Source organism: Macrobrachium rosenbergii, chromosome 4 (assembly GCF_040412425.1).
Source record: "Macrobrachium rosenbergii isolate ZJJX-2024 chromosome 4, ASM4041242v1, whole genome shotgun sequence".
NCBI lineage: Eukaryota > Metazoa > Arthropoda > Malacostraca > Decapoda > Palaemonidae > Macrobrachium > Macrobrachium rosenbergii.
The window spans coordinates 27,027,501-27,053,017 of record NC_089744.1 but is presented as its reverse complement, the minus strand read 5'-3'; the positions used below and the strand labels follow the sequence as shown (position 1 = coordinate 27,053,017).

General features: G+C 35.8%; 1 protein-coding gene across 4 annotated transcripts in view; it reads right to left on the bottom strand.

The window, feature by feature from the left end:
* The window catches only part of LOC136831420 (uncharacterized), a 550,888-nt gene that overhangs the window by 3,636 nt on the left and 521,735 nt on the right, over positions 1-25,517 (bottom strand). Inside the window, exons 6-7 of one of the 4 annotated variants that reach the window (XR_010850870.1) lie at positions 24,894-24,965; positions 2,571-2,612 (exon numbers count right to left, since the gene is read on the bottom strand). Coding sequence is in view for 3 of the 4 variants with exons in the window: in XM_067091849.1 (XP_066947950.1) it covers positions 2,576-2,612; positions 15,418-16,714 (1,334 nt within the window). In the remaining variant the exon portion in view is untranslated. Of the gene's footprint in view, positions 1-2,570; positions 2,613-15,355; positions 17,117-24,893; positions 24,966-25,517 lie in introns of those variants that run through there. The other 3 variants (XM_067091849.1, XM_067091867.1, XM_067091857.1) reach the window with 3 other exon arrangements.

Genomic DNA, 25,517 nt, shown 5'->3' with positions numbered 1-25,517 from the left:
TCAAGCGTTATTTTCGCAAGTAGCCCAAATCTAAAAAAAAGAGAAAAGTTGTTGTTTTGCATATACTCGGGGAAAGGCAGCATTTGGGTCTTATAATAGAAAGCTGAAGCGAAAAAGAAAATCATCTTTGCTTTCCTAATAACACTTAAATTGAAGCATTTACAACTTGTAATGATCTGGCTAAGCTGACGAAGCATGATTAAGCTTAATTGTATCTTTATTTTGATGGATCAGTCAGATAGAAGGCTCTAAGGCGCAATATAACAGGTACATTGTTGTTTTGAGTTTTAATCAAGAGGCTAATCAAAGCATTTTGCAGGACACAGTTTCTTACTAAAGCGTGAACATCAGACTGCTTTACAGAACAGGATCATAGTTGATTGCATCTTAATCCTACGGATCTTACCCACGACATCATTACGTAGACAAAAGGACGTGAAGACCAGGTGATTCTGTAAACCCACATACATCCATACGTACATGGTATCAGCTTCTCTCTCTCTCTCTCTCTCTCTCTCTCTCTCTCTCTCTCTCACACACACACACACACATTTTCCCATACCTCTTATGTTGATTAACCTTTACATAACTGCTAACCTTCATTATAAAAAGGATTCCATAAACAAAATTACAATCTCTCTCTCTCTCTCTCTCTCTCTCTCTCTCTCTCTCTCTCTCTCTCTCTCTCTCTCCCGTACCTCTTATGTCGATTTACCTTTGCACAATTGGTAACCTTCCCTTTAAAAATATTTCATAAACTTTTCTCTCTCACTACCTCTCTTGAAGAAGCACACACAGACGCACGCATGAATTTACAGGCAAATGTACAATTCAGACTCTGATAGGGCTACAAGAACTCTAAAATACACATGACTACAATATTCAGAGGACAGGAGAAGGAAAACAGAAAGCGGACGTTCGAAAGTTCTTTTATTGTCTTTTTGCTTTCCCCTCTGCTGTCGCGATATTGAATTCGTGAAAGGGGCGGGAATGTCATGAAATTTTTGAGGTATTTCATATTCACTGCTATTTTATATACATTGGTACGAAGTTTCACCAAACGCTATACGACATATTTGAAAATATATCGTATAGCGATATATTTGTTTGTTGAAGTTGAAATCTCTGCAAACGCTAATTTATGAAACTGAAGTTTCTGTAAATGCTACTTTCTGAATCTGAAGTTTCAGTAAATGTCACTTCCTGAAGCTGAAATTTCCGTAAATGCTACTTGATGGATACTACTACTGCAGATGAAATTACGTTTGTCTGAAAGCTTTCGAGATGTTCTTTCTTTAATTCTGAATTACTGTAAACGATATTCTATTACCGGTAAATCTTAATAAATGTTATTTCTTGAATGGAATGTCTTTGCAAATGGAAGAAATTACGACAGCGCAAACTGAACTGATTCCTAAAATGGGTATTTTGAGTTATCTTCTCATGTTTTCATTTCTAATAAAAGGAATAATGAAAAGTCTTTCAAAACATTCGCAATAATAATGATAGCAAAAATCGCAATAAATTTCGTCCAGCCTTTGTAAAATAATTCGACTTTTTCAAAATATTCTAAGACCAATTTTTTTTTCTTTTTATTTACGATCGTTTCACTCTTTCAAACATTTCGTAAGACAATGACCACTGGTAAACGGGCTTTTTCGTAAACCTGATTCTTAACGTTATACAGTCATGCTGGACAAGCAATGGTTTGTTAAATTTTGCTGGCAATTTGCCACAAACCTTACTCTATTTTCGGGTTATTAGAAAAGAAAAACAGGTAAAAAACTTTTAGCTTTGAAGTTTTTCAAATGAAAACTTAAGAATCTAGTCTGCAACCAACGATTAGTTTTGATGCAAAAGAATTTATTTTGGAAAATTAATTTTGATACAAAAGATTTTTTTTTGGGGGGGAAGGGAATGAATCACTTATCGACTAAAAAAAAATTACTTTTTTCCAAAGAAATTTTAGAAACGGCAATAGCAATCAGCAGTGACAACTTTGCTCTGAAAATGATTATGATGTAGTTCGGTATCTAAACATAAGTAGGGGATTACCAGGGTGCCACAAATATTTACAACTGGACGACAGAAGAAAGGTTATCACTTTCAGCATTACACAAGCCACATAATTGCGTCGTCTAGCCGAGAGAGAGAGAGAGAGAGAGAGAGAGAGAGAGAGAGAGAGAGAGAGAGAGAGAGAGAGAGAGAGAGAGAGAGAGAGAGAGAGAGAGAGAGAACACCTTTGGTAAAATAACACCAACAAAGAATAAGAGAGCTTAAAGGATCATATTCTCGGAACACTTGTTTAACTGAACAACCATAAACACACAGAAAAAAATATCAACTTTACTGGGGTAAGAGACGACTAAACACAGACAAGAATCTGCAGACAAACAGATTTCAAAGGTCGAAACGTTTCCAAAGTCATTTATACTACCACAAAGAGAGAGAGAGAGAGAGAGAGAGAGAGAGAGAGAGAGAGAGAGAGAGAGAGAGAGAGAGAGACATCCATTATAAACAGGCTAATGAGCAGTAGTAGTAAAAGGTATTTTTGAACGGCTGATAATTACATTACCCTTGAACGAAGTCGTATGGCTGGCCGATCCTTGATGCTGTTAAAATGGTATGTCGGATGTAGATAATTGCTGACACTTGTGGGAGTAGGTAATACAGTAATACAATATCCTTCGATCCCTAACCTATTCTCGATATCAGATCCCTCGTGAAGTGAGGGCGAGCATTTGGATAAACGTGGCATTGAGTATCTCATGATTACTCCTAGTCTTACCAAATTTTCATTGAAGAAAAAAGTCTTTTTGGAAATTACATGTCTATGCCTCGACCAAAATCTGTATCTTTCTGTAAATATCCCTAGTTCTGGGATAACTAATTAATAAAATTATTAACGCATACGTTCTCAAAAACACTTGAACATCTTCGAAATTTTACTGCAGGTAATTGAGATCTGGACTGAAATTCTGTTATAAATTAGCTATCTAAAAATAATATAAAACTTTTAACAGTATTAGTTTCATATAAGCGAACTCTGTCAATATTCTCTTCTTTATTCTCAAGGGAAACGAAACGAACCAACAGCAATACTATATTACAATAACATGTCAAAAAATGACATTTGCTTGGGAAAGTGGAGATAACTTTATACAAAATCTTTTTAAAAAATTTACAGGTTATTTATTAATAAGTTTGTACAGGGCGAAACTCAGTTACAAATGACTGGTTGTATACATACGTACTACATAATACATACATACATACACATACATATATATATATATATATATATATATATATATATATATATATATATATATATATATATATATATATATATATATATATATATATATATATATATATATATATATATATATATATATATATATATATACACAGTATATGTGTGTGTGTGTTTGTGTGTAATTGATCCCGCATTTATGGATAAATATTCGTTACTTCTACCAGATGTGATCTTCAATGCTATGTGGAAAAACACTATCCTTAAAACAGGAAGCCAAATTCTAGATAACAGAGTAATCAAGATTAAACTGACTAACGGAGAATAAAGGTTTTATAAAATAATTCCTGCCTGTAATAAGAATAAGACTAACATATCAGGACTGAAAGGACAGATCTTAAACTGTTAAGCACTAATGTGAAGGAATGAACTGGGCAACGATGATGTGATTTTTAGTACTATTTACGAGTTCAGAATCGAATATGTGGAGAGTAAACACGGCGCTGAGAATGAATCACTAAATAGACCTGCATTCAGATAATAGTAATAAATTTATAAGCAATACTCTGGTATAACTCCGTGTACATGATAAGTTTATTTGGCTCCCTGATGACTTTTCTGCATTACCTAAAGCTATTAATCATATAAGTTTCTGAACTTTTGCTTCCATTAATAAAGCAATTACAATTCAATCGGTAGTTGAAAGATAATTAACTAGCCTATAACTAGACTTTGTGCATGGAGAGTAACAAAATTGTGATCTCATTGTGAAATTATAATGTATCATCTTTCTTGTACCTACTTTTATAAGAAAAAATTTTTATTTTTACCTTTCCTTCAATGAACTGTCATATTGTTTTCATACTTAACATCCTGAAGTTTACCTCTAGCTAGTTACTTTACAGAAATCATTGGGGATGATAACGAAAGTTATAGGACATGTGAAAAAAATATTTTTCTACTTCATTCTTATTCTTAATAATTAACCCTATACATGTGTACATAGCTTGTACGTACATATGAACATATGCTTGTATACACCCAGAAATTGTATGCCCGTTTACAACTGTGTTTGTGGAAACGATATCAAAATAGCTCGATAAAAAAATGTTGGTTCATTGAGGTCACCCAACTATCTTAACCGAAATAACTGCTCTCTTACAGTGTCCCAGAAATCCCGAGGGAATTATACGTCAAGAAGCCGAATATTGCTTTCTCTCTCATCATAGCGATGTAGCAGAGTAATATTTGCTCTTCATGAGATAAATGCAGACGTTTAATTGGAGTCATAAATTGGAACTCCTGACAGTGACTGTCTATTGACTGAGATACATCGTAACCCATAGGTGGGAACAGTAAATAGCCACTAAGAGCTCATTCGCTGAATTTCAAAAGTCTTAACATCTAAATGATTAACTCTAAAAATTCATTACAGCTAAATGGTTTATTCAAAATGAGGGGATTGTTATAGTTTGAATTTTTTTCAACGATGCAACCATTACTGTCTTTTTCGAGGGAGCTTCTCAACATTTACTGAGGGTCAAAATATACACAATTCAAGAGGCCTCTTATAGGGGGAAGGGGTGGAGGTGGCTGAGGGGTGTGGGTTGGCTGGAGATGACATCATGCTTTAAAGACAAACACCATTTTGTTTTTGTGTTTTTAATATTTGAAAGAGAAGAAGAATGTCACACAGTTAAGAATACCAAAGCTGACACGAGAGTTATGATAGCCCGTTTCCACTTAGAGAACTTTCATGTGACTGAGGTACCTGAGCAGTCGTTGAGCGTCATCAGTGTACATATTTTACTCTCTCTCTCTCTCTCTCTCTCTCTCTCTCTCTCTCTCTCTCTCTCTCTCTCTCTCTCTCTCTCTCTCGCTATCATTCGGAAGACAGAGCAGACGGAGAATATGACCAGGAATCACACTTCTTCACAGACCAAGACCATTTATCCATGTGCTCCGAATGTATGCCGAGACAACGTGCAAATGGACACTAATCTCAGGACCTTGGAATAATTAACAATAGTATTTATTTTTCTTGTCCTGATTTCCTTCAAGTTTTCAACAAGACTATTATAAAGAGCAAAAGAAAATATCAGATGATTTTCATGAGAGTACAAATTATATATTGTAAAAAGCTATTTATTTCTAAATCCACAAAATATTCAGTCTCAAAAGATCAAGAGGAAAAAAATCATACTAACGATGTTCCTTTACTGAATGATGTATTCATAGGGCGAGGGCTCACGTTGTACAACACTGATTCATCTTCAACTGCCTTAACGGACATCGAACTAAGCAAACGACTACATTTTCCCACAAACATTCACAGACAGCTATTCCCTCCGACAGGTATTGGTGGAGGTCGTCCAGTAAATCTAATGTCATCTATCTAGTCTAATCACTCATCTCATTCTAAGGCCTACTCATGTCACTGCTCCGTCACGGGGTGACATGAGAAAGGGGGGGGGGGAGGGAAAAACAGTTTAGTGGAACGCTTTGGAGAGTAAACATCGACCAGGCAAAGATCTAAATATACAGGACCTCGTGACCGAGGGGGGAGAGGGAAGAGCCATCTCTATATAAGATAATGCGAACACGTGCATGCGTGAGGTAGTGGTGGTTGTGGTAGCGAAGCGAAAGCCTAACAAGCGACAGGAGTTCTGGAAAAGACAGGGACGGAACGGCGAGGGACAGGTATAGGCGGAAGGTGGCTGATTGGGGGACTGGAGAGGGCTGAAATGACGGGGCTTGTCGATTGGAAGGTACTGGTATGCTAGGTAAAGGAGGGTGCGATCAAAGGATAGTAAATGGGAAGGTAAAAAATAAAAGGGGAGTGTCAGAAGGCAAGGGAAGAGAAATGAAGAGCGAGGGGAAACGGAACGAGAGGGGAATTACAGGCCAATGGGGATAAAAAAGAAATTGTAGTAAAAGGATGGAAAGATGAGTGTGAAAACATGGGAATACAAAAGAAAAGTAGAAGGGAAGAGATTGGTAAGGAAAATGGAATGTGGTGACAAAAAGATAATCAAGAATAAAAGACTGGCAAAATGTAAACAGGCTAGAAAAACCTACAAAGGAGGAGGGAAGAGAGGGAAAGCAGTACACAGATATAAGGGAAAGAAGATAATAAAGACAAGGCGGCCACGGGAGCAAAAGAGGAACAAGATACAGAGGAAAAGGGCTAAAAGATGGATAGGGAATAAAAGGTTAGTTGTGACAACGATGATGACAACTACATCAAAGGAAAAACTGACAGAGTACTTGATTACAATGGAAGTGACTTTAACAAATAAAAAAAATGACAGTTTCAGAAATTAATGATGAAGAAGAGCAATTTCTAAAGGCAAAAAGGTGATTATGACCATAAAGATAACAATGTAATGATATTTATCAGATGTATAGAAACAGGTCAAAGATGGATGCCCTTGACAAGAGATGAAAATGGAAATAAATCACAGGTGGGTGACCAGTGGATGACCCTGATATGGATGTTGATAAAAATGAGTCAAAGATCAATGACCCTGATATAGAGGGTAATAGGAATACGCAATGATAAGAAGCAAAGACATGAAAGGCGTTGAAGTATAAAAGAAGAAGGTAATGAAGGAAAAAAATGGAAAGATTTCGTTTTTATGTCAGGGCGGATAAGCATGAATAAATGCAGGAGAGAAGAAATTGGCCAGAAATTAAAATTCATAATCTTTGAGTGAAAAAACATGAGAAGTGAAACTGATGTTATAAAGATAAAATCAGAAGAATACATGCGAGGTTGAAGAGTGGATAGGGTAATTAGGTGAAAATAACGGAGGTTTGGTGCAAAGGGTAAACGAAGAACAAAATAAATGATGTGTTTTAGTAAGTAAAAACAAAGACAATTTAAGGACGGACTGCTGATGTAATGAAGAAGGTTCTTTTCCAAATTTTATGGAAAAATGGACCGGTTCGATACGAAGGAATGAGAATAGATCAAAGAGAAAGAGTATGGATAAGAAGTGGAAAACTAGTCCTAAAAAAAAACTTTCTAAACAAGGAAAAAAATTATTTACAACGAACTTAGTCAAGGGAAAGGACGAGTTTTCACAAACATGGTGGATTAAGGGGTGGTGGGGCACTGGGAGGGGAAGGGGGGAGAGCCAGATGCAAGGGACGGGGGTGGGGGGATATTTGTTAAAATCCAAAGGGTCTCTCTGCTGAAGATCAAATTTACCTGAAGAAGACAAGAAGAAGCTGTCAGAGAATAGACGTGGAATATCAAATACTTGATGTGATACACGACATGCGTCGTGCTCATACGGTGTTCGAGAGAGAGAGAGAGAGAGAGAGAGAGAGAGAGAGAGAGAGAGAGAGAGAGAGAGAGAGAGAGAGAGAGAGAGAGAGAACATTTTCATCAGTTGCTGTATATCATGTTGTTCACTTTCTGGATCAGCAAAGAGACCAAAGAGGGGTCTTGAAGGAGTTGAGAAGAGAGAGAAAAAGGGAGGAGAGTGGGAGAAGAGGAAAAGACGAAGGAGAGAGAAAAAGAGAGACAGTAAAAACGAAGGAAGCGTCTCTTTCAGGAAGGTCGTCCTGAATGTTGCATTCATCCATACTTGTGTCTTCCGGATGAAGATCATCCATTTTCCACGTCGATAATATTCTAAAAGGATTTTTAAATAATGGTTAAGTGAATTTACTGTACTGACAAAAAAATTCCATCCAGTAATTTGCAATAGGTAAATTTTACTCGACTAAATAGTAGCAAGCTCGTTTACTGTTTGACAGCAACAGAGACTGGAGCAATTCAATTCTATAAGAAAAGAGGTAATATTTAATCATAAATGTAATAAAAAATCTGAAAATCCTAAAATATTTGACTGGTCTGCTGAAATAACAGCAGTTTCAGAAGGACGAATGCAAATAAGAAGCATCTACTTGCTCTTCACGTTATGCTTGTGAAAAAGACGCTTGCGGTATCAATCAAAAACAAAGAATATACATTACATAAAAATAACGAAGTGCTGGTACTGAAGTATTTGGATAAGAAGATTAAAAAAAAACAGAAACTTTGGAAGTATCATTTGGAAGTATCAGTGACAGAAGAGACCAAAAGTTAACGGAGTAGATGGAGGCATTTGCTAAATTCTGTGTAGTTTACAAATAAAGAGACTGCAAAACTAATTCGAAAGATCCTGTGAACGTATTTATAAAAACATTTAATAAAACCAAATAAATGAGAGAGAGAGAGAGAGAGAGAGAGAGAGAGAGAGAGAGAGAGAGAGAGAGAGAGAGAGAGAGAGAATTGTGAACTAGGGCGAACAGATAAGTATAAATAAATTGAAAAAAATACAAACTCTCAGGAAGTCTATATATATATATATATATATATATATATATATATATATATATATATATATATATATATATATATATATATATATATATATATATATATATATATATATATATATATATATATACATACACATTTATATGAAGTTTGTATATAGAACCATACAGAAAACATAAATCTTAAGTTTTTGAGTTTTAAAAATTCGATGGCGATAAAAAAGTAGAATCTAATGAACATATTTATGTCTCTAAATTTACCAGAAACAGCAAAAAAGGAAGTAAAATAGGAACTTGCTAATAGACCCAAGGAAATATAAATAATAAAATAAGTCGTTGGAAAATAAAAAAAAATAAAACAAAAATTGCTGAAAATATTGAGCCACGAAAAAAGGAAATAGAAATAATGAACAAATTGAAAATATTCCTAAAATTCCCACATACCCAAGAAACCCCTAATCTGAAGATAACATGTACATCGAAAAGGAAAGAGAAACGAACTAAAAAAAGACAACAGAATTTGTAAATATATAGATATTGTGTTTTCTCTGTGAAGATAAGTAGTTTCCTACGAACAATTGGGATGATATAAAAATTAAAAACAAAAGTTATTCACAAATGCCTGTGTATGTGTAATATATATATATATATATATATATATATATATATATATATATATATATATATATATATATATATATATATGAATTCAATACTTCAGATATTCATATACTTGTCATTCTTGTCTGATGTCTGCAATGAAATGAGGAATATGGAGGTACCATCATGTCTCAAGGATAACGTACAAGCTTCTGGTTGATATTAACCTTTTTAGTACATCTAGGGTCCGATGCTATTTTGTCTTCATGAAGCAAACGCTTTGGTAATGATAAGCTAGAACGATTTCCATTTTACTTTCTTTTATATAATTTTGCGGTTTTTTTAATTATCAGAATGACCATCCTTCCTGATTCTGGATTGCTAGTTTTGCCATCGACAGCTGTCTGTTTCTTTCTGTGGAATAACCATTAAACTTCCATGTTTACCGAAATAATTCTTCTTTTCCCCTCCAGATAATTATTTCTTTCTCCCAAAGTAATTATTCCTTTCCCCCAAAATAATTCCTCTTTTCCCCCCAAAATAATTCTTCCTTTCCCCTCAAAGAATTCGTTTTTCCCCCTAATAATTATTTTCCCTCCAATAGTTCTTTTCCTCCCAAATAATTCTTCTTTTCTCTCCAAATCATTCTTCCTTTTCCCCAAATAATTCTTACTTTTCCCACCAAAATAACTCTTCTTTTCCTCCAAACAATAGCTCCTTTCCCGCAAAATAATTCTTCTTTTCCTCCAAATAATTATTTTCCCCAAAATAATTCTTTTTCCCCCCAAATAATTCTTCTTTTTCCCTCAAATAATTCTTCCTTCCCCCAAAATAATTCTTCTTTTCCCCTCAAATAATTCTTCCTTCCCCCAAAATAATTCTTTGCCCCACAAATGATTCTTCTTTTCCCAAAATAATTCTTTATTTTTTCACGCCTTAGTCAAAATAAATCTTAAACACGGGTCCTCTCTGCAGTTTCAACTTTCTCTCAAAATATCAGATAAAGAACAACCACAGAGAGCTTCGGATTCGTAAACGTTGTCTCTATTTCCAAACAGGAATAAGTTCCCGATGAAAGTTCTCAGAGTTACTCAGTGCTTATGAATAAAAAATTCGGCTTCCTTGGACGCAAAACAGCAACCCTAATTTTGCTTCCTGTTCCTCTAAATATGCAAAAAAAAAAAAAAAAAAAAAAAAAAAACCACCATACTCTGTACCCTCTAAGTATGGTTAGTTATATATGAAGTTAAGGGAGTGGACATAAGAGGTGGTCACTTAACTCGTTATTAATTTTTTAAAGAGCTTTTTAGATTCCTGGCTGTGACTTAGCCACGCAAAGCGCCGCGTTGTTCAGTGAATATTTCTTGGCGCCGTTGGAATGGTAAAAACTGTGGCACTATTGATTGAAATGTCTCTGTTGTCGTAATTATGTCCTCAACACGCATTACTTTTACTGTTATTCCTTTGCGCATTATTTTTCGTTGTGTATTTAGTCTGTTTATTGACTTATTCTGGCGTGAAGGAACCTTACTTGTACCCTAATTATTATGGTAATAATGTTTGTTTTCATATAACTTATCTGCTTTAACCTCTTAATCACAGAAGACACTAGTAGCATAACAACTTTAAATGTTCATGATAATTTACCATATTAACTGACAAACAACTCGGCGCTCGTATGGTTTAATGATTGAGCAAAATATTAATAGTGTTACGTCTCATCACAATCACTGAGAGGCAATTTAAAATTTGTCTAAAAGAATATTGTCGCTGGATGCTATTAAAATTTCCATATAATAAACAGAAACTCACAGCAAAAATAATGAAAAAAATGAAGAGGTAAGTAATCTTACAAACCCATAACACTAGGTCCTGCAAACTATACGGTTCTTGGCGATATCGTAATTCAGTTGGCTTCCATCGATCGCCCGAGTCTGAGTATCAGCATAGCGTGCCTTGGCTGCATGACCAAAAGGAGGGAGGGAGACAGGAAGGGAGGGAGGGGGAGAGAGGGCTGTTGGTGGACGCCCATGAAGGCCTGCTGCGGGGGGAGGGGGAGGGGAGGGGGATGGTCATGACCAGGGGCTCTAGCGTGATCATGTCTTGGTGCCAATGAGCGCAACATTCGGGGGCCAGGAAACGAGTGTCTACAGAATTCATACAACAATGGCAGTCAACTGCTAATTCCTTCACAAATGAAAAGAAGAAAAATAGAATTTAACTCGGTTTCAACATGACCACCCCTTATAATGTGGGTAAAGCCAGAGTCACTACGTATCATAAACACTGTCGTCAAGTTATTCAACAGAGCAAAAGAATTTGTCTTTGAATGAGGATAAGAAAAATAAAAATACTGATGTATTAGAAAAAGGCAACAGTACGGAAACTATACAACCCCAGCAACCTTGGCTATCACTATTACCCAGCTCACCCACCAAAATGTATTGACCAACGACGTCATGGCAAACTATCATAGATTCACAAACATACGCACAGTATTTCAGCTGATAAAATTGTTACTTTACCAGTGATAACCCCATTAAGATTATTCCATAAGGTTACACTACTAAGGCAAATGAAACCCATCTAGGCAACCGATGTTATCTTATCTGCATTATCTTAATTACTTGTGGCGTATAAATTACCAAAACCCTTCCTGTGTTTTAATGTTACTTGTAACAAATCTGGTCAACTTCTGGTGACAAGGAGCTAACGGGGTCACTCGGATATATTACCTGTAATAATTCATCAACCACAATACTGAGGAAGCTCACCAATGTATGAAAGAGTCAAATCACTGTAACAGTATTACTTTTGAAAATGTGGCTTCAGACAGGCTAATTTATCCAGTGATCTCTGAGATCTAAAAATAAAGCAGATGTACATTATCCAAATTTAGCCAATGCTGGATGTCATTAATATCTAGGGCTTTTATGCAAAAAATACCGAAAAATATAAACAAAAAAGTGACACAGGGAAACATAGGCGCTTTAGACCAAAATGGACAGGGAACATTCCTTTTTCACACTATCTGTTGCTTGGAATGCCTGACAGATACTCTGTTGTGTAGGGATCAATTTGATAAATAACTAGTTATTCGCTGATATCAGCAAATGGGATGATTTGATGTAGGCGAAATATTTAACCCTACAACTCACCTAGTGGTAATGATTAACCAGGTCATTGCAACAAACTAATTTAGGACAACTGTCTTACTTTAGAACCACGACAAGCTACATCCCCGAATACACGCAATAATGCAATCTACTGCGCATATGATATTCATATTCGCTGTAGGTGGAGTAATTTCATAATACATAAGTTTACCGGAATTTTGGGAAGGAGGAATGCAACCTAGTTTTAATTCTGAATGCAAGGGATTTCATACCAAAGTAATGTATCCGTTGCATTAAAACTGAAATCCAATATACGCCCACAATAACAAGTAACAGAATGCCACCTAGCATCAATAACGAGTTTATTACTTTCTGAACAATCTCTGATTACACATTGAGGGCGATCATTTTAGATAAATTACGAAGAATAAAAATATACATTTTTTTATACGACTCTCTATGTTTACCAAAAAGAATTCATCAGTCACTCTTTAAAAACACCGTTAATGTTTGTTGCTGGAGGAGGGGTCACTATGTGATGTGGCGCATAGCAACTGAATTATGAAAGCTACGTGCTCAGCAGGTACTGAAACTCGAGTGGCCACATCCAGTTCAAGTCGATATGACGTAGATTCCGTCAAAACTGGCTCGCTTCGCCCAGGGGAACCATTATCTCACTCTTTGTGGGTCCCTCCCTGTTCTGGTAGAGGGGAAGAATAAAGCTTGTTTTTGACGTTGCCTTCGAATTTCACTAGGAAGAATGAAAGCTTTTAGTCATACGCTCCCTCTCTCGCTCCTTACACAATATATATATATATATATATATATATATATATATATATATATATATATATATATATATATATATATATATATATATATATATATATATAGACAAACCTAAGCAGTGAAATATTTACTTGGTGGTTTATAGAATATATATATATATATATATATATAATATATATATATATATATATATATATATATATATATATATATATACATATATGTGTGTGTATGTAAATATATGCATATATATACTGTATATGTATATATACATAATGCATACATACACATACACACACATATATATATATATATATATATATATATATATATATATATATATATATATATATATATACGAGTATATATATATATATATATATATATATATATATATATATATATATATAGATATAGTATAAACCACCAAGTAAATATTTCATTGTTTAGGTCAGCATGGTCATAGTGAGTTTCAACTCAATGTTCTCATACCACTCCGACCTCGCCGTGAATTTCGAGCGTCTTAACTACTTGAATATGAGGTCTTCGGTATGTAAATCAGGGAAAGGAAGAACAAGGTAAAAAAAAAAAATCCTTGTAAAGACGTTTCTTTCAGTTTTGACGACACGCCTCCTTAAAGGACAAAAATTAATAAATAAACAAGGACAGCAAGAAAGTACGTACTTGAAAAAAGAAACGTTTTCGATATTTAAAAACATTACAGAACGTTCTAATCCTTAACGTTTATCCTACTGTACAATCAGAACCTAACTCTTCAACCGTTCTAAAACTGAAAAAAAAAAAACAATTCGTCATCTGGATCAGAATTCAGATTAAAACACTGATTCAGAACTGCGATTGAAAATCATGACGTCAGGTAACGCTGAAACGAAAATAAATAGTAAATCCGTCTTTCGAGGGATGCTGATTACGTGGTGAACAAGGGGTCTATCACATGAAATAGTAAAATAACATTCGGAGCCATGTTCCTGATTCTGTATTGCAAGCAAATTGCCGTGCGCAGCATTCATATACCAGTTTTGAAACAAACATTAATCCTTCCTCATTTGATGAGGCATTTCTACTAAGCCCCAAACTTCTGCCCTTAAGTTTCTTTTTTTCCTATTTCGTTTTCTCGGGCCCGGGCTAGAGAGGGACATTATGCTGGATGTCCCATTAGCCTTTGCTCATCAAGGAAATTATAGATCTTTTCTTTTGCTGGAGGAGAAATCTAACACCATCAAGTAGAATTATCCTCTCTTTCAATTGATTCTACTGAAGGAAGGAGCTCGTTTTATTTCTGTATTCTGGACGATGTTGAATTAACTTGGCATAAAGCCACAGAAATCTAACTCTAATGATGTTGATAAGCAACGATTCAGTTATCTGTCGGGTAGACGAATTCACCCTTTAAAATGGAAAAGTTGTACGTCTACAAAACCTTTTACTTCAAAATTTTTTTTTTCAGACTGAAGAAGACAATGCATATCTCCACGAAATAAGTTGAATCTTTTACAAAGAACGAATTTTTCGAATAATGGATACTGAGATTGAAGAAATAAAAAATTTTATCTCCCAAGAAAGATGAAACTTCTAAAAAGGATGTTTATTTGGATGGAAAGGAATCCTATCTCTTTTTTCCATGTCGAAATTGCCTTGAAGAGTTCCTTTTATGTACAAAAAACTCTCAAAGTTTACAGTGAAGTAAACAGAGACATGATGGATATATATGTATGTATGTATGTATGTGTGTATGGATATATTATGTATATACATATACATATATATATATATATATATATATATATATATATATATATATATATATATATATATATATATATATATATATATATGCTGAAACAAATATTGAATAAAATTTTGTAAATGTTTTAAAAGTGATGAGAAAATAAATAAATAATAAAAAAAATTTCGATGACCTGACTAAAATAAGTTGGCATCTGATTTTAAAAAAGTAATAGATTTTGTATTATTAACAATTGTGCATTAGGTATGTTGGAAGTGTTGTTCGTGATAGTAGTGGCAGTTAACAAAAGTAGTAGTAGAAGTAGTAGTATAGTAGTTTTGTGTTAACATTTAGTGATAGTGACAGTATTAAACTGAGTGACATAAACAGTGATAGTGATAGTAGTAGTAGTAGTAGTAGTAGTAGTAATAGTAGTAGTAGTAGTAGTAGTGAAGTAGTGGTGCAGGATGAGAAGGAGGGCAAGGAACAATTACACGTAGGGGCTACTACACCTACTGAAGAGCCAGACACAATGGGAGAGGGGGAGGGAGGGCGGCCTCACAGCTCGCTAGCGTTACCTCCTCCGCCTGACCCCTGCATGAGGATCAGTTTCAGGTGCCCTTCGTCGTCCACTCCTACCGATTTCGAGCAAATGAAGAGGCAGGTGCAAGCGAACACGAAGAGGCATCCGGGCAAGAGGGATGCCAGGAGCATCATGAGGTGCGTCAGCGAAGGGTTGAACTTCCCGATGACATATTCGTTCATCTGGTCCGTGAAGTAGCAAGGGAACCTGTCGGGCGTCATTCCGTCGTAACCGTCGTGGGCGTGGGTGTCGAAGAAGGCCTTGCACTCCTTGCGTAACGTGTTAACGCAACCGTCCGGATTGATGCGTAACTGAGTGTTGTTAAATATGCTCAGTTCCTTCTCCGGCGGGATGATCCATTCCTCTGTGTCGTTGGCGAGGGTCAAGTGGAGGTTCTTGAGCGCTATGTACTCCGTGATTGATTCGTAGGTGGAGCTGTTCGTCATGGTAGCGTTGAAGCAGTCGGAAGTGATGAGATCGTAAGTCGTGGCGCCGTTCTGCCTCCTGACGTAGGTGCAGAAGATGAAAAGACTTCTCTTCTTGTCCCTCCACTCTTGCCTCTCGTTCACTTCGGAAATGCTGTTGTTGTCGGGGGATTCCATCGAGGTACACGCGGCCGTCACTAGTCTTTCCGTACTGAATATCAACACGTTAGTCTCTCTTAAATGCAGTTTCGTACACTTACGTTTACAATCCAGGTAATACTTCTTCATGTCGAGCAGTTTCTGGCACTTCCCTTTGCTGCAGGTGACGACACCGTCCAGCTGGGTTTTGCAGCCCTCCTCTGTGCAAACGGTCGAATTCCTGTCGAACTCCTGACTCTGACAGTCGAAGGCAGGAGAGATGTTGGAGCAAGGGTTGTCACCGCCCTTTTTACAAACGAACACACCCGTCAGATCTTTGCATTCGCCCTTCTTACACATAAAGGGACGGGTTACATTCACATCCAAAGCCGAACAGTTATGGTCATTGATATCCACGCAGTCCCTGAAATTGACCCTTGACCCATTATGCCTAGCCATGACCACGATCTGCATGCAGGAACCGGAGCCCTTGGAGAGACACCATTCACTGCAGGTTGTCCATTTGCAATTGGCCTTTTTGCCCTCGGCGAGGATGTCCTTCGCCGAGATGGTCGTGCACATGATCGGGGTCCTGTTGAAGTTCAAAGAGAGCTCATTTTTGGCAGGGATGACCACGATGACAGCCAGGTACAACAGAGACACTCCCGAAAGGATAGCTGTCAACTGACAAATGCAGATACCTAAGCAAATGTGCTTTTCCGAGGTCATTTTGGCCTACGTATCACTAACCACATACGAACACAACACGCTTCGAAGGTATCGGGAACGAATGCAGGTTGCATAAAGTTTCGATGAGTCACTAGCTGTACATCGTGATAGATGCCAGTCAGTTGCGAGCAATTACACTGCTGGCGAAAAGAACTGACGGCCGTGGCCTGAGGCCCTTTGTCCTGGATTTCGACTCATGTTTGTATTTTGAGTGACACTTTTCTCAACCTGGAGCGAAGAGGAACAGAGTCGCAAGCTTAGATCACCTCGAAATTTCCTTTAGCACAAGTCACAATGGCAGACGCTTCAACCAGCGCATTATCAAAAACTCTTCGGCTGACACTCCAGTCATAACTGACTGGCTTAAGATGGCGCTGCCGTCTGGCGCAGGCGCGGTAGGGGTGGGGCTCGTGCTTACGAGGTCTGAGAACAGGAAAATGAAAACAATCATGTCGGTTTTCTTATGATACGTCATAACTTCGTCGAATTTTAAAAGGCTTAAGAAAACAGATCTTTGAAAGTGGTTGCAAATGAAGTCGTTTCAATTTAGCAAAAGGAAACAGGAAAAGAAACACCCTGTGAGTATGACGGAATTCCATATGCACGCTAGGGCGCATGTCAGCTGAAATGCCGCAGTATCCTGTCCGGTTGCGGAGCAACCAGTTTATGACACACTTTTATTACATTTTAAGGGCGACTTAGGACTAAACACTCAACATCTTTTCAATAAAAAAAGACAAGAAAGATGAAAGGTGTTTCAAAAAATACACGGAAAAACAACAAATACATTTCGGCCACGAATGAGTGGATCAATAACCCACCCGTAGCACGGTGCGGTGCCGCCTCCTCAGTCTGGGCTTCCATAACACCGTTCTCTCTTATCGGAGCTCCAATTCCGTAGTCTCACTGACATGCGAACAGTTCCTCTTTGTGCCTGAGCAAGATGTACACGTATGCACACAAAGGTATACACACAAACTCATATAAATGATGTATTTAAAAGTTCGAGTGTGTGGTGTTCGTTCTCAATCATGTTTCAAACAGATATTGGGTAAACAGGACTTAAACAAGCAATGTAAGTTCCCTTATAAAACAAGTGCTACTGGAAACCTTGAAATTATTGACGGCAATTAAAAGTCAAATATTTCCCTCCTTCATATATCAACTGCCAAGTAATAACAACAATTAGTATTATTATTACATACGCGATGGCAATTATCTAATTTAGCTGTCTAACATTATATAAGTACTGTTGTTTTAGTGAGCGAAAACATTAGCATTCATTGCACTGGAATAAGCAGAGGAGACCACAAGCACTGTTATTGACTGGCTCACATTATCTTGACGAGAGAGAGAGAGAGAGAGAGCAGAAGGAATGTAATGTGGACATTCATATGAATGTTTGTTCCTATACACGTTGTACGTACTTTTTCACGATGCACATGCTCATATATAAATACTAGCCCTCCACACACACACAAATATATATATCAAAGTTTTATCGATCTTGTCAGTGCCAGAAAGTTCTTAATCAGCGCATAGTATCTTTGCGTCATTTATTATAATAGTTTAAATTTTTGTTGTCATTATTTTCTGGTATTATTATTATTATTGTTATTATTATTATTATTACCCTGTTGCACAGATGGTAAACTAATATATTCAAATAAATAAATTCGGTTGCGTGTGAGGAAAGAAAAAAAAAAGCATATAATAAATCGAATGTAAACAATGAATAAGTCTACGGAAAACGCCCCCCGCATTTCACTTACTTTTTCGAACACAGCTGCCTGAATTTGACTGAATTTGGCTAAACAATATTTGACTGAATACAGCCATAAATAATGAGCTCATGCGTCTAATTTTGGAGTGTAAATGATAATGGCGGGTTAATACTTGACTGTTGCCATTTCTGACCAAAGTTCGAATTCTGGCATGTATAGAAATTTCCTGCATTCGTATTCAAAATTCTGATTCATACACGTTCGTGTTAATGGGTATCTAAAAATATTAAGAAATCCAAAATCTGTGTAAGCTACATGGTGGATAGGACCAACATACAGAGTTTCAGCTGGGAGTATACAAAAAAAATATAACTGATTCTCGTAGCTTCTGATTAGCTTTGTTTTGAAGTTAAAATACAGATCGAAGATTTTATTTGAGTTATGAAATCTAGGATGTCAAGCCTTTAGCTCCGGAACACTTACGGTCATTTAGCGCTTAAGACAGTGAAAAGATGGAGCTAGAGTGGTTGGACTGCAAGACACACATCCAGAAAATAAAGGAGACGAATTACAAGGATCTAAAAGTGGAACTGGGAGAACCCCCACAGTTGCACCAAGAAGTAACTGGTAGAGAGGTTGGACAGCAAGATTGAAAAAAGAAGTAGGAATGAAGATAAGTTAAAAGATTAAAAAGTGGGTTCAGCTAGGGGGCCGAAGGGATGCTGCATACACCCTTTAATAATGTTTACAGTGCACCAAGTGAAGTGCACTGATGGCACTAACCCTAGGTGAGCATAGATCGAAGAAGATTGGTCAAAGAAAATATTTCTGTTGTGACACAAAGACGGTGTATATATTTACTTGCAAAATGGAGGACTTTGAAAACCACGAGGGAGACTAAAGTGATTTTTATATAAACAGCTTACCACCAGGAAGTCTACGAGACCGTATAGAGCTCTTCCACATATCCTCATATAAAATATGAGACAAATCTATACTGTCATATTTATATACAAACATACATACATAAATATATTTATATAATATATAAACATATAAATAAATAAATATATATATATATATATATATATATATATATATATATATATATATATATATATATATATATATATATATATATATATATATAGTATCACACACACATATATATATATACACACACACACATACATATATATATATATATATATATATATATATATATATATATATATATGTGTGTGTGTGTGTGTGTGTGTGTGTGTGTGTGTGTGTGTTTTGTGCGTGCGCGTGTAGGGCTTGATTTCGATTCCAAGAACAGAATCTGAATTCGACAGGATTCTGCATAAAGAGAAGCGAAAACATTCTTTATCCTTCGCGATGGCTGAGTGCATCAAGTCACTGTAACACCCAAGAATTCATAATACCTAGTCTCTGTAAGATTAGTTACACTTATTATAAAGAATTCCATTAGGGTGTATATTATTTCCCACTTCGTTATAGATACTAATTGGCCCTGTCTATCTGCCTGCATGTCTTTCTGTCTGTCTGTCTGTCTCCTCGCCTTAAATGTTGCACAACGGTCATGTGAAAATCTAAAGACATGTACCTTCGAGCTCTGCAGAACAAGAATCCTCCACAACAATATCTCCCAAAACACGGCAAAACAATAAATTAATTTAATAGCAGTTGCTATAATCACCATTACAAGCATACTTTAGTAAGCATCAGTAGGACGAAGTTATTTACTTGACTAAATTCAGATAAAGTAGCTTTTTTTCATAAATACTTAAAACTTGAGTAATAAGTAAAGTTGAACAGAAATGACGTGACAGGCGAGTGAGCAACAGAGGGGAGGTGGGCCACCTAGTCGTTAAGGAGCTACTGTCGAATTCCCTCATCCACGGACGCTAAACAGTCGGTTTCCAGCCACACCCAAACTAGACGGTGCGACCGACCGTACATCAATAAAATGTTGCATGCTACAGTCCCGTCCCAGGCTTGAGCGGCGCCTTCGACGTCGAATCTAGCCCCTCTGGCTACATAGGACCGTCTCGACATCGGCTGGAAGTTCATACATGCAGTTTACTGCTGTATTGATTTGGCGACGTTTGTCTTTCATGTAGGCAAGGCATGGTACGTCGTCGCAAGATGTCTGCTTGGGAAGGACGACTAAAATCTTAGATTGCCTTTTTTTCCTTCTTGATTTTTCGTCATTTTATTGTTCATTGTGCAGTCCAATCCTTTTACGCCAAGGGCTGTTTATGAGGTGGTTCTAAATCCCGAGTTCTAATGTCTAAAAATTCACATTTTTATTTGTTTTTTTCTTCAGAGGTTTTGTAAGAAACTGTATTGTAACTGACATTTACTATCATACATAAAATTCGCGAACTAACATAGTCAGGAAAAGGAACTTATTTCAAGACATCTTTATATATATTTTCCATTGCCTAAAAAAGTAATCCGGTCAAAATAAAATTTTTTGCCAGAGTTAATTTTCAAGAGGAAAGCAATGAAAAACTTACATTAACAATTGGACTCCTAATTGTAAATCTGATGTCTTTATATATTTCTGTTTACATTTAAGCTTTTGACAAAAACGTCATTCACTGGAAATTAAAGATAGCCGATGTGTATAGTTGTCCCGTGTCATTTAAAATTCGTTTCTCATTCTTAAATTTGACGCTGTGTATTATAAGGTAGAATAATTTATAGAACGACCTTATATACGGGTGTTATACACATTTTCGAATAATATAAGTTTGCTCGGTTAATGAATATTTATAATCTTAACTCTTTCTATCCTTTATCAGGAGTAACAAAATCGCTGTAAAGTAAGCGACTTCCAACCTAGGCACCATAAATATGCTTCAGCCTCATTTTACCAGGACACTTTCATCACCGTTTTTTGCGACTGCGCTTCCGAGTTAGTGTTGTCTACGCCTTTTTCAAAGCACCAGTGTACTAATTCTGCAGAATTAAATAAGTTATCCTTCAATAATTTTTTTTTTATTTATTACTTATTTTTACGTAATTTATGTTCTACAGCCTTTATTTTCACATTTGCTATTTTATTTTGTGAAATTTTTTCTGGTAAATCAAGGGACCTTGAAATTGTCTAATAAAATACAGGTTCAATCTGCGCAGCCCATTAGCTGGATTACCCGAACAATTCTACTAGATGGTGGGTATCGGTATCTAGTTGTTCTGTATGAATAAGCTAGAAAATAGATGTAGATATTCGACCATGTGCCCACGTGAAAAAGACTCTTATACAAGAGAAATCTTAAGAAAGCACAGCATTCTAGAATAAGCTACGCGCCTTTCCTCTCTTAGGCCCATCACCTAGATTATCCCAACAGAACTACTAGATGGTGGGTATCTAATAGTTCTGTATTAATAATCTAGAAAATGGATCTAGATATTCGACCATGTGCCCACATGAAAAAATAACTCTGGTACAAGAGAAATCTTCATAAGAAGACAGCATGCTAGAAGAAGCTACGTTCCTTCCCTCTGCTCAGCCCGTTACCTAGATTATCCCAACAGAACTACCAGATGGCGGGTATCTAGTAGTTCTGTAGGAATAACCTAGAGAGTGGATCTAGATACTCGACCATGTGGCCACATAAAAAAAAAAACTTTTGTGCAAGAGAAATCTTCATAAAAGGCACACCGTACTAGAAGAAGCTGAGCTTCTTCCTCTGCACAGTCGGTCACCTAGATTATTACAGCAGAATTACTGGACGGGGGATCTAGTAGTTTTGTTGTAATAATCTAAATAGTAGATATAGATAGCATTACGAAATTCATTGTTTATTTCTCTCGTCTTCTTCTATTCCTCTTTCTGCCTCTTGGTTCTTCCAAAGCCTTTTCAAAGGTCTGTCCATTTTGGAAGCTGCTCTGAGTGCAAAGACTGGTTTTTCTCATGATTTTGCCTATTTTCCCTCATATTGTTGGTTTCATCTTGGAAAGGTTCGTCAGTAATACCTGTATCGATTTTTTCTTCTCCATTATGCAAATACCCCTTTTCTTCTTTGTTCTTCTTTTCCTCTTCTTTATTAACCTGGCTTATACGGAGAGTAATAAGGCCATTTTTCTCCAAAATGTTTGTTTCCCTCTGAAATGAGCTGCTTTATTCTCCGAATACTCAAGTAATTTTTTTCTGAAAGTTCTTCTTTCTCTACGGCAATTCGTTTTAACCTTAGAGTTATCAAGTCATTTCCCTATGAAAGTTTGTTTTTGTCTTCTCTAACTTGCCTTATTCTCTTCTTTAACTTGTCGTTTTCCTCCAGAGGTCTGGTTTCTTCGCCTGAAGAAGCATTTTGTTCGTCTTTCGAAAGTGTTACTGATGTACAGTTTCTTGTTTGATCAACATCATTAGTGTGTGTAAATGATGCTTTCATTTCCTTTTCTGATCCAGATAGCTCATTTACATGATTCATCTATAATTATTACACTGTCACTTTCCTCGAAAGTAGCTGGTACCTTTCTGATCTCTCATATATATATATATATATATATATATATATATATATATATATATATATATATATATATATATATATATATATATATATATATATATACATACGTATAGACACATATACGTATATATACATATATATACGTATATATATATATATATATATATATATATATATATATATATATATATATATATATATATATATATATGTATATATCATCTAACAGTCACTCCATAGTTGCTCCAGAATGTAAACAAGAAAAGTGTTGATTTCATGGAGAAATGCCAAGAAATATAATATCTCTCAGCGCTGGATTTAGACTCTTCGTATATTACGAGTATAGTGAGAGTGAATGACGCTTAAACAACAGATTTTCCAACAACGCACTCACTGCAGCAATTCTCGTGAGGGAATTTTAGTTCGTATAAGAAATCTGTTCTTTGTTGCATATGAAGTGATACTTATGTTTTATGTTATTATTATTATTATTATTATTATTATTATTATTATTATTATTATTATTATTATTATTATTATTAAACAGAATGGCCGTCTGGATGTCGTTGAGTTCGTATTGCAGTTTCTCAACCTGCTGCTACAGCGAAACTCATTCGAGAAATTGACGGCCGTTCTGTTTAATGAAGTTTGTTTGAGAGAGGGTCTTCTTCCGAGATATTATTATTATTATTATTATTATTATTATTATTATTATTATTATTATTATTATTATACAGTGCCGTGATAAACTATAGTGGGTTATTTAATGAAAGGGCACGGAGAGCGCAATAAAGATCACAAGTTTGTGGTAAGTTTAGTCACTGCAAATGATAACGCGAAAGTAAGAAAAAATATAGACGATATAAAATGAGTTTCTGTGAATGTCTCTGTGTCTGGGCATGTATAACAGAAAGTCAGACAGAGGCAACGATGGAGATGAAATTTTAGCCTACGATTTTCCTTTTATTTATTTTCTTTTTCTAGAGAGAGAAAACAAGAAAAAGAGACCGAACAACCTCCTTTGATACCCAAGAGTCACTAAAATCATTCGCCTGTCAATTTTCCCCAAGGATGGGCTTATTCAGATGTCCCTCTGGGCCAACAAAAAATCGTCTTTATACATAAAAGAGAGCGAGAGAATTCGTATGAGCCCGGTTAACCACCTCATAAGGTTACTCATTACTCCTATTACTTAATAGGACTACGATTTTATTCATCTCCTACTCTTTCTCTCACATCCATCAATGAACTTCTTATAAGAAGCTTTTAAATATATCACTCGAAGCACGTGATTGAGTTGTAGTAGTGAAAAATTAATGTGCTTATTGCTTTTCTTTGTGTGTATGTGTGTATATGTGTATATACACATATAAATATATGTGTATATATATGTATATGTATGCACATATATACATATCTATTTACACATACATACATACATATATATATATATATATATATATATATATATATATATATATATATATATATATATATAGAGAGAGAGAGAGAGAGAGAGAGAGAGAGAGAGAGAGAGAGAGAGAGAGAGAGAGAGAGAGAGTATAAAAGCTCCAATGCATAAAATTCATTAAACCCAGTACACACAAACGCTTACTCACTCAAACATGGATATGCTTATGCACACGTGCTTCACGCACACACACACACACACACACACACACACACACACGCACGCACGCACACATACATATGTATAAAAATACATACATACACACACACACACACACACATATATATATATATATATATATATATATATATATAATATGCATACACATATATAATTAATCACACCTGACTACAATCCTATTACTCCCATTGTTTAGTGTCACTAGCCATTAAAAAGCACCGAGGAAAAACAGAGACAGAGAAACTTTGCAAAAGAGCTGTTGCAGACAGGATTTACCATGCATAACTATATTCCAAATCTCTCCAGTATATATTTACCTTATTCGCCCTTTCGTGTATTCCTTCAGCAAAGCACCCTCGCTATGCTAGCTGTCCAACTCTGCCATCTTCCTGTGCAAAAGTAGAAAAAGAATTGATTACATCCGATTAAAATCTCACTACTCATGTTCAAAAATCTTAATTATTATAAATAGGTAATGCAAAATTTAAAAATCTTTTATAACGTGATCTCTGAAAAGATTACTGATCAGTAAAACTAGGCATGTTTATTTTTCTGCCCATGAAAAATATATGCAGTTAAGAAAAATCTAAACGTGATGTTTTGCTATCTGAATAAATCTAGATTTTTATCTCATAGTGAAAATATAAGACAAATTCTGAAAACTAGATCTAGGCTGAAAAATGCTTTATTGCTGTGCTATATCACAAAACATGAATCATTTAGCCACTATGAACCCTACAGCACAAAAAGAGCGTGGCATATGCAGAACTTACCTGCATTAAAGCAAAGACATTAAGCATTGTGTAAATGTTTTTTTCATCTATAGCAAAGGGATTATATATCGTGTGACTGTACCATGTATACAGATACGCTTAACACCTTAACTGCCTCTAAATACCGACAATAGCAACATACAAAAAAAGTGGGGGTGGGGGGCAAAA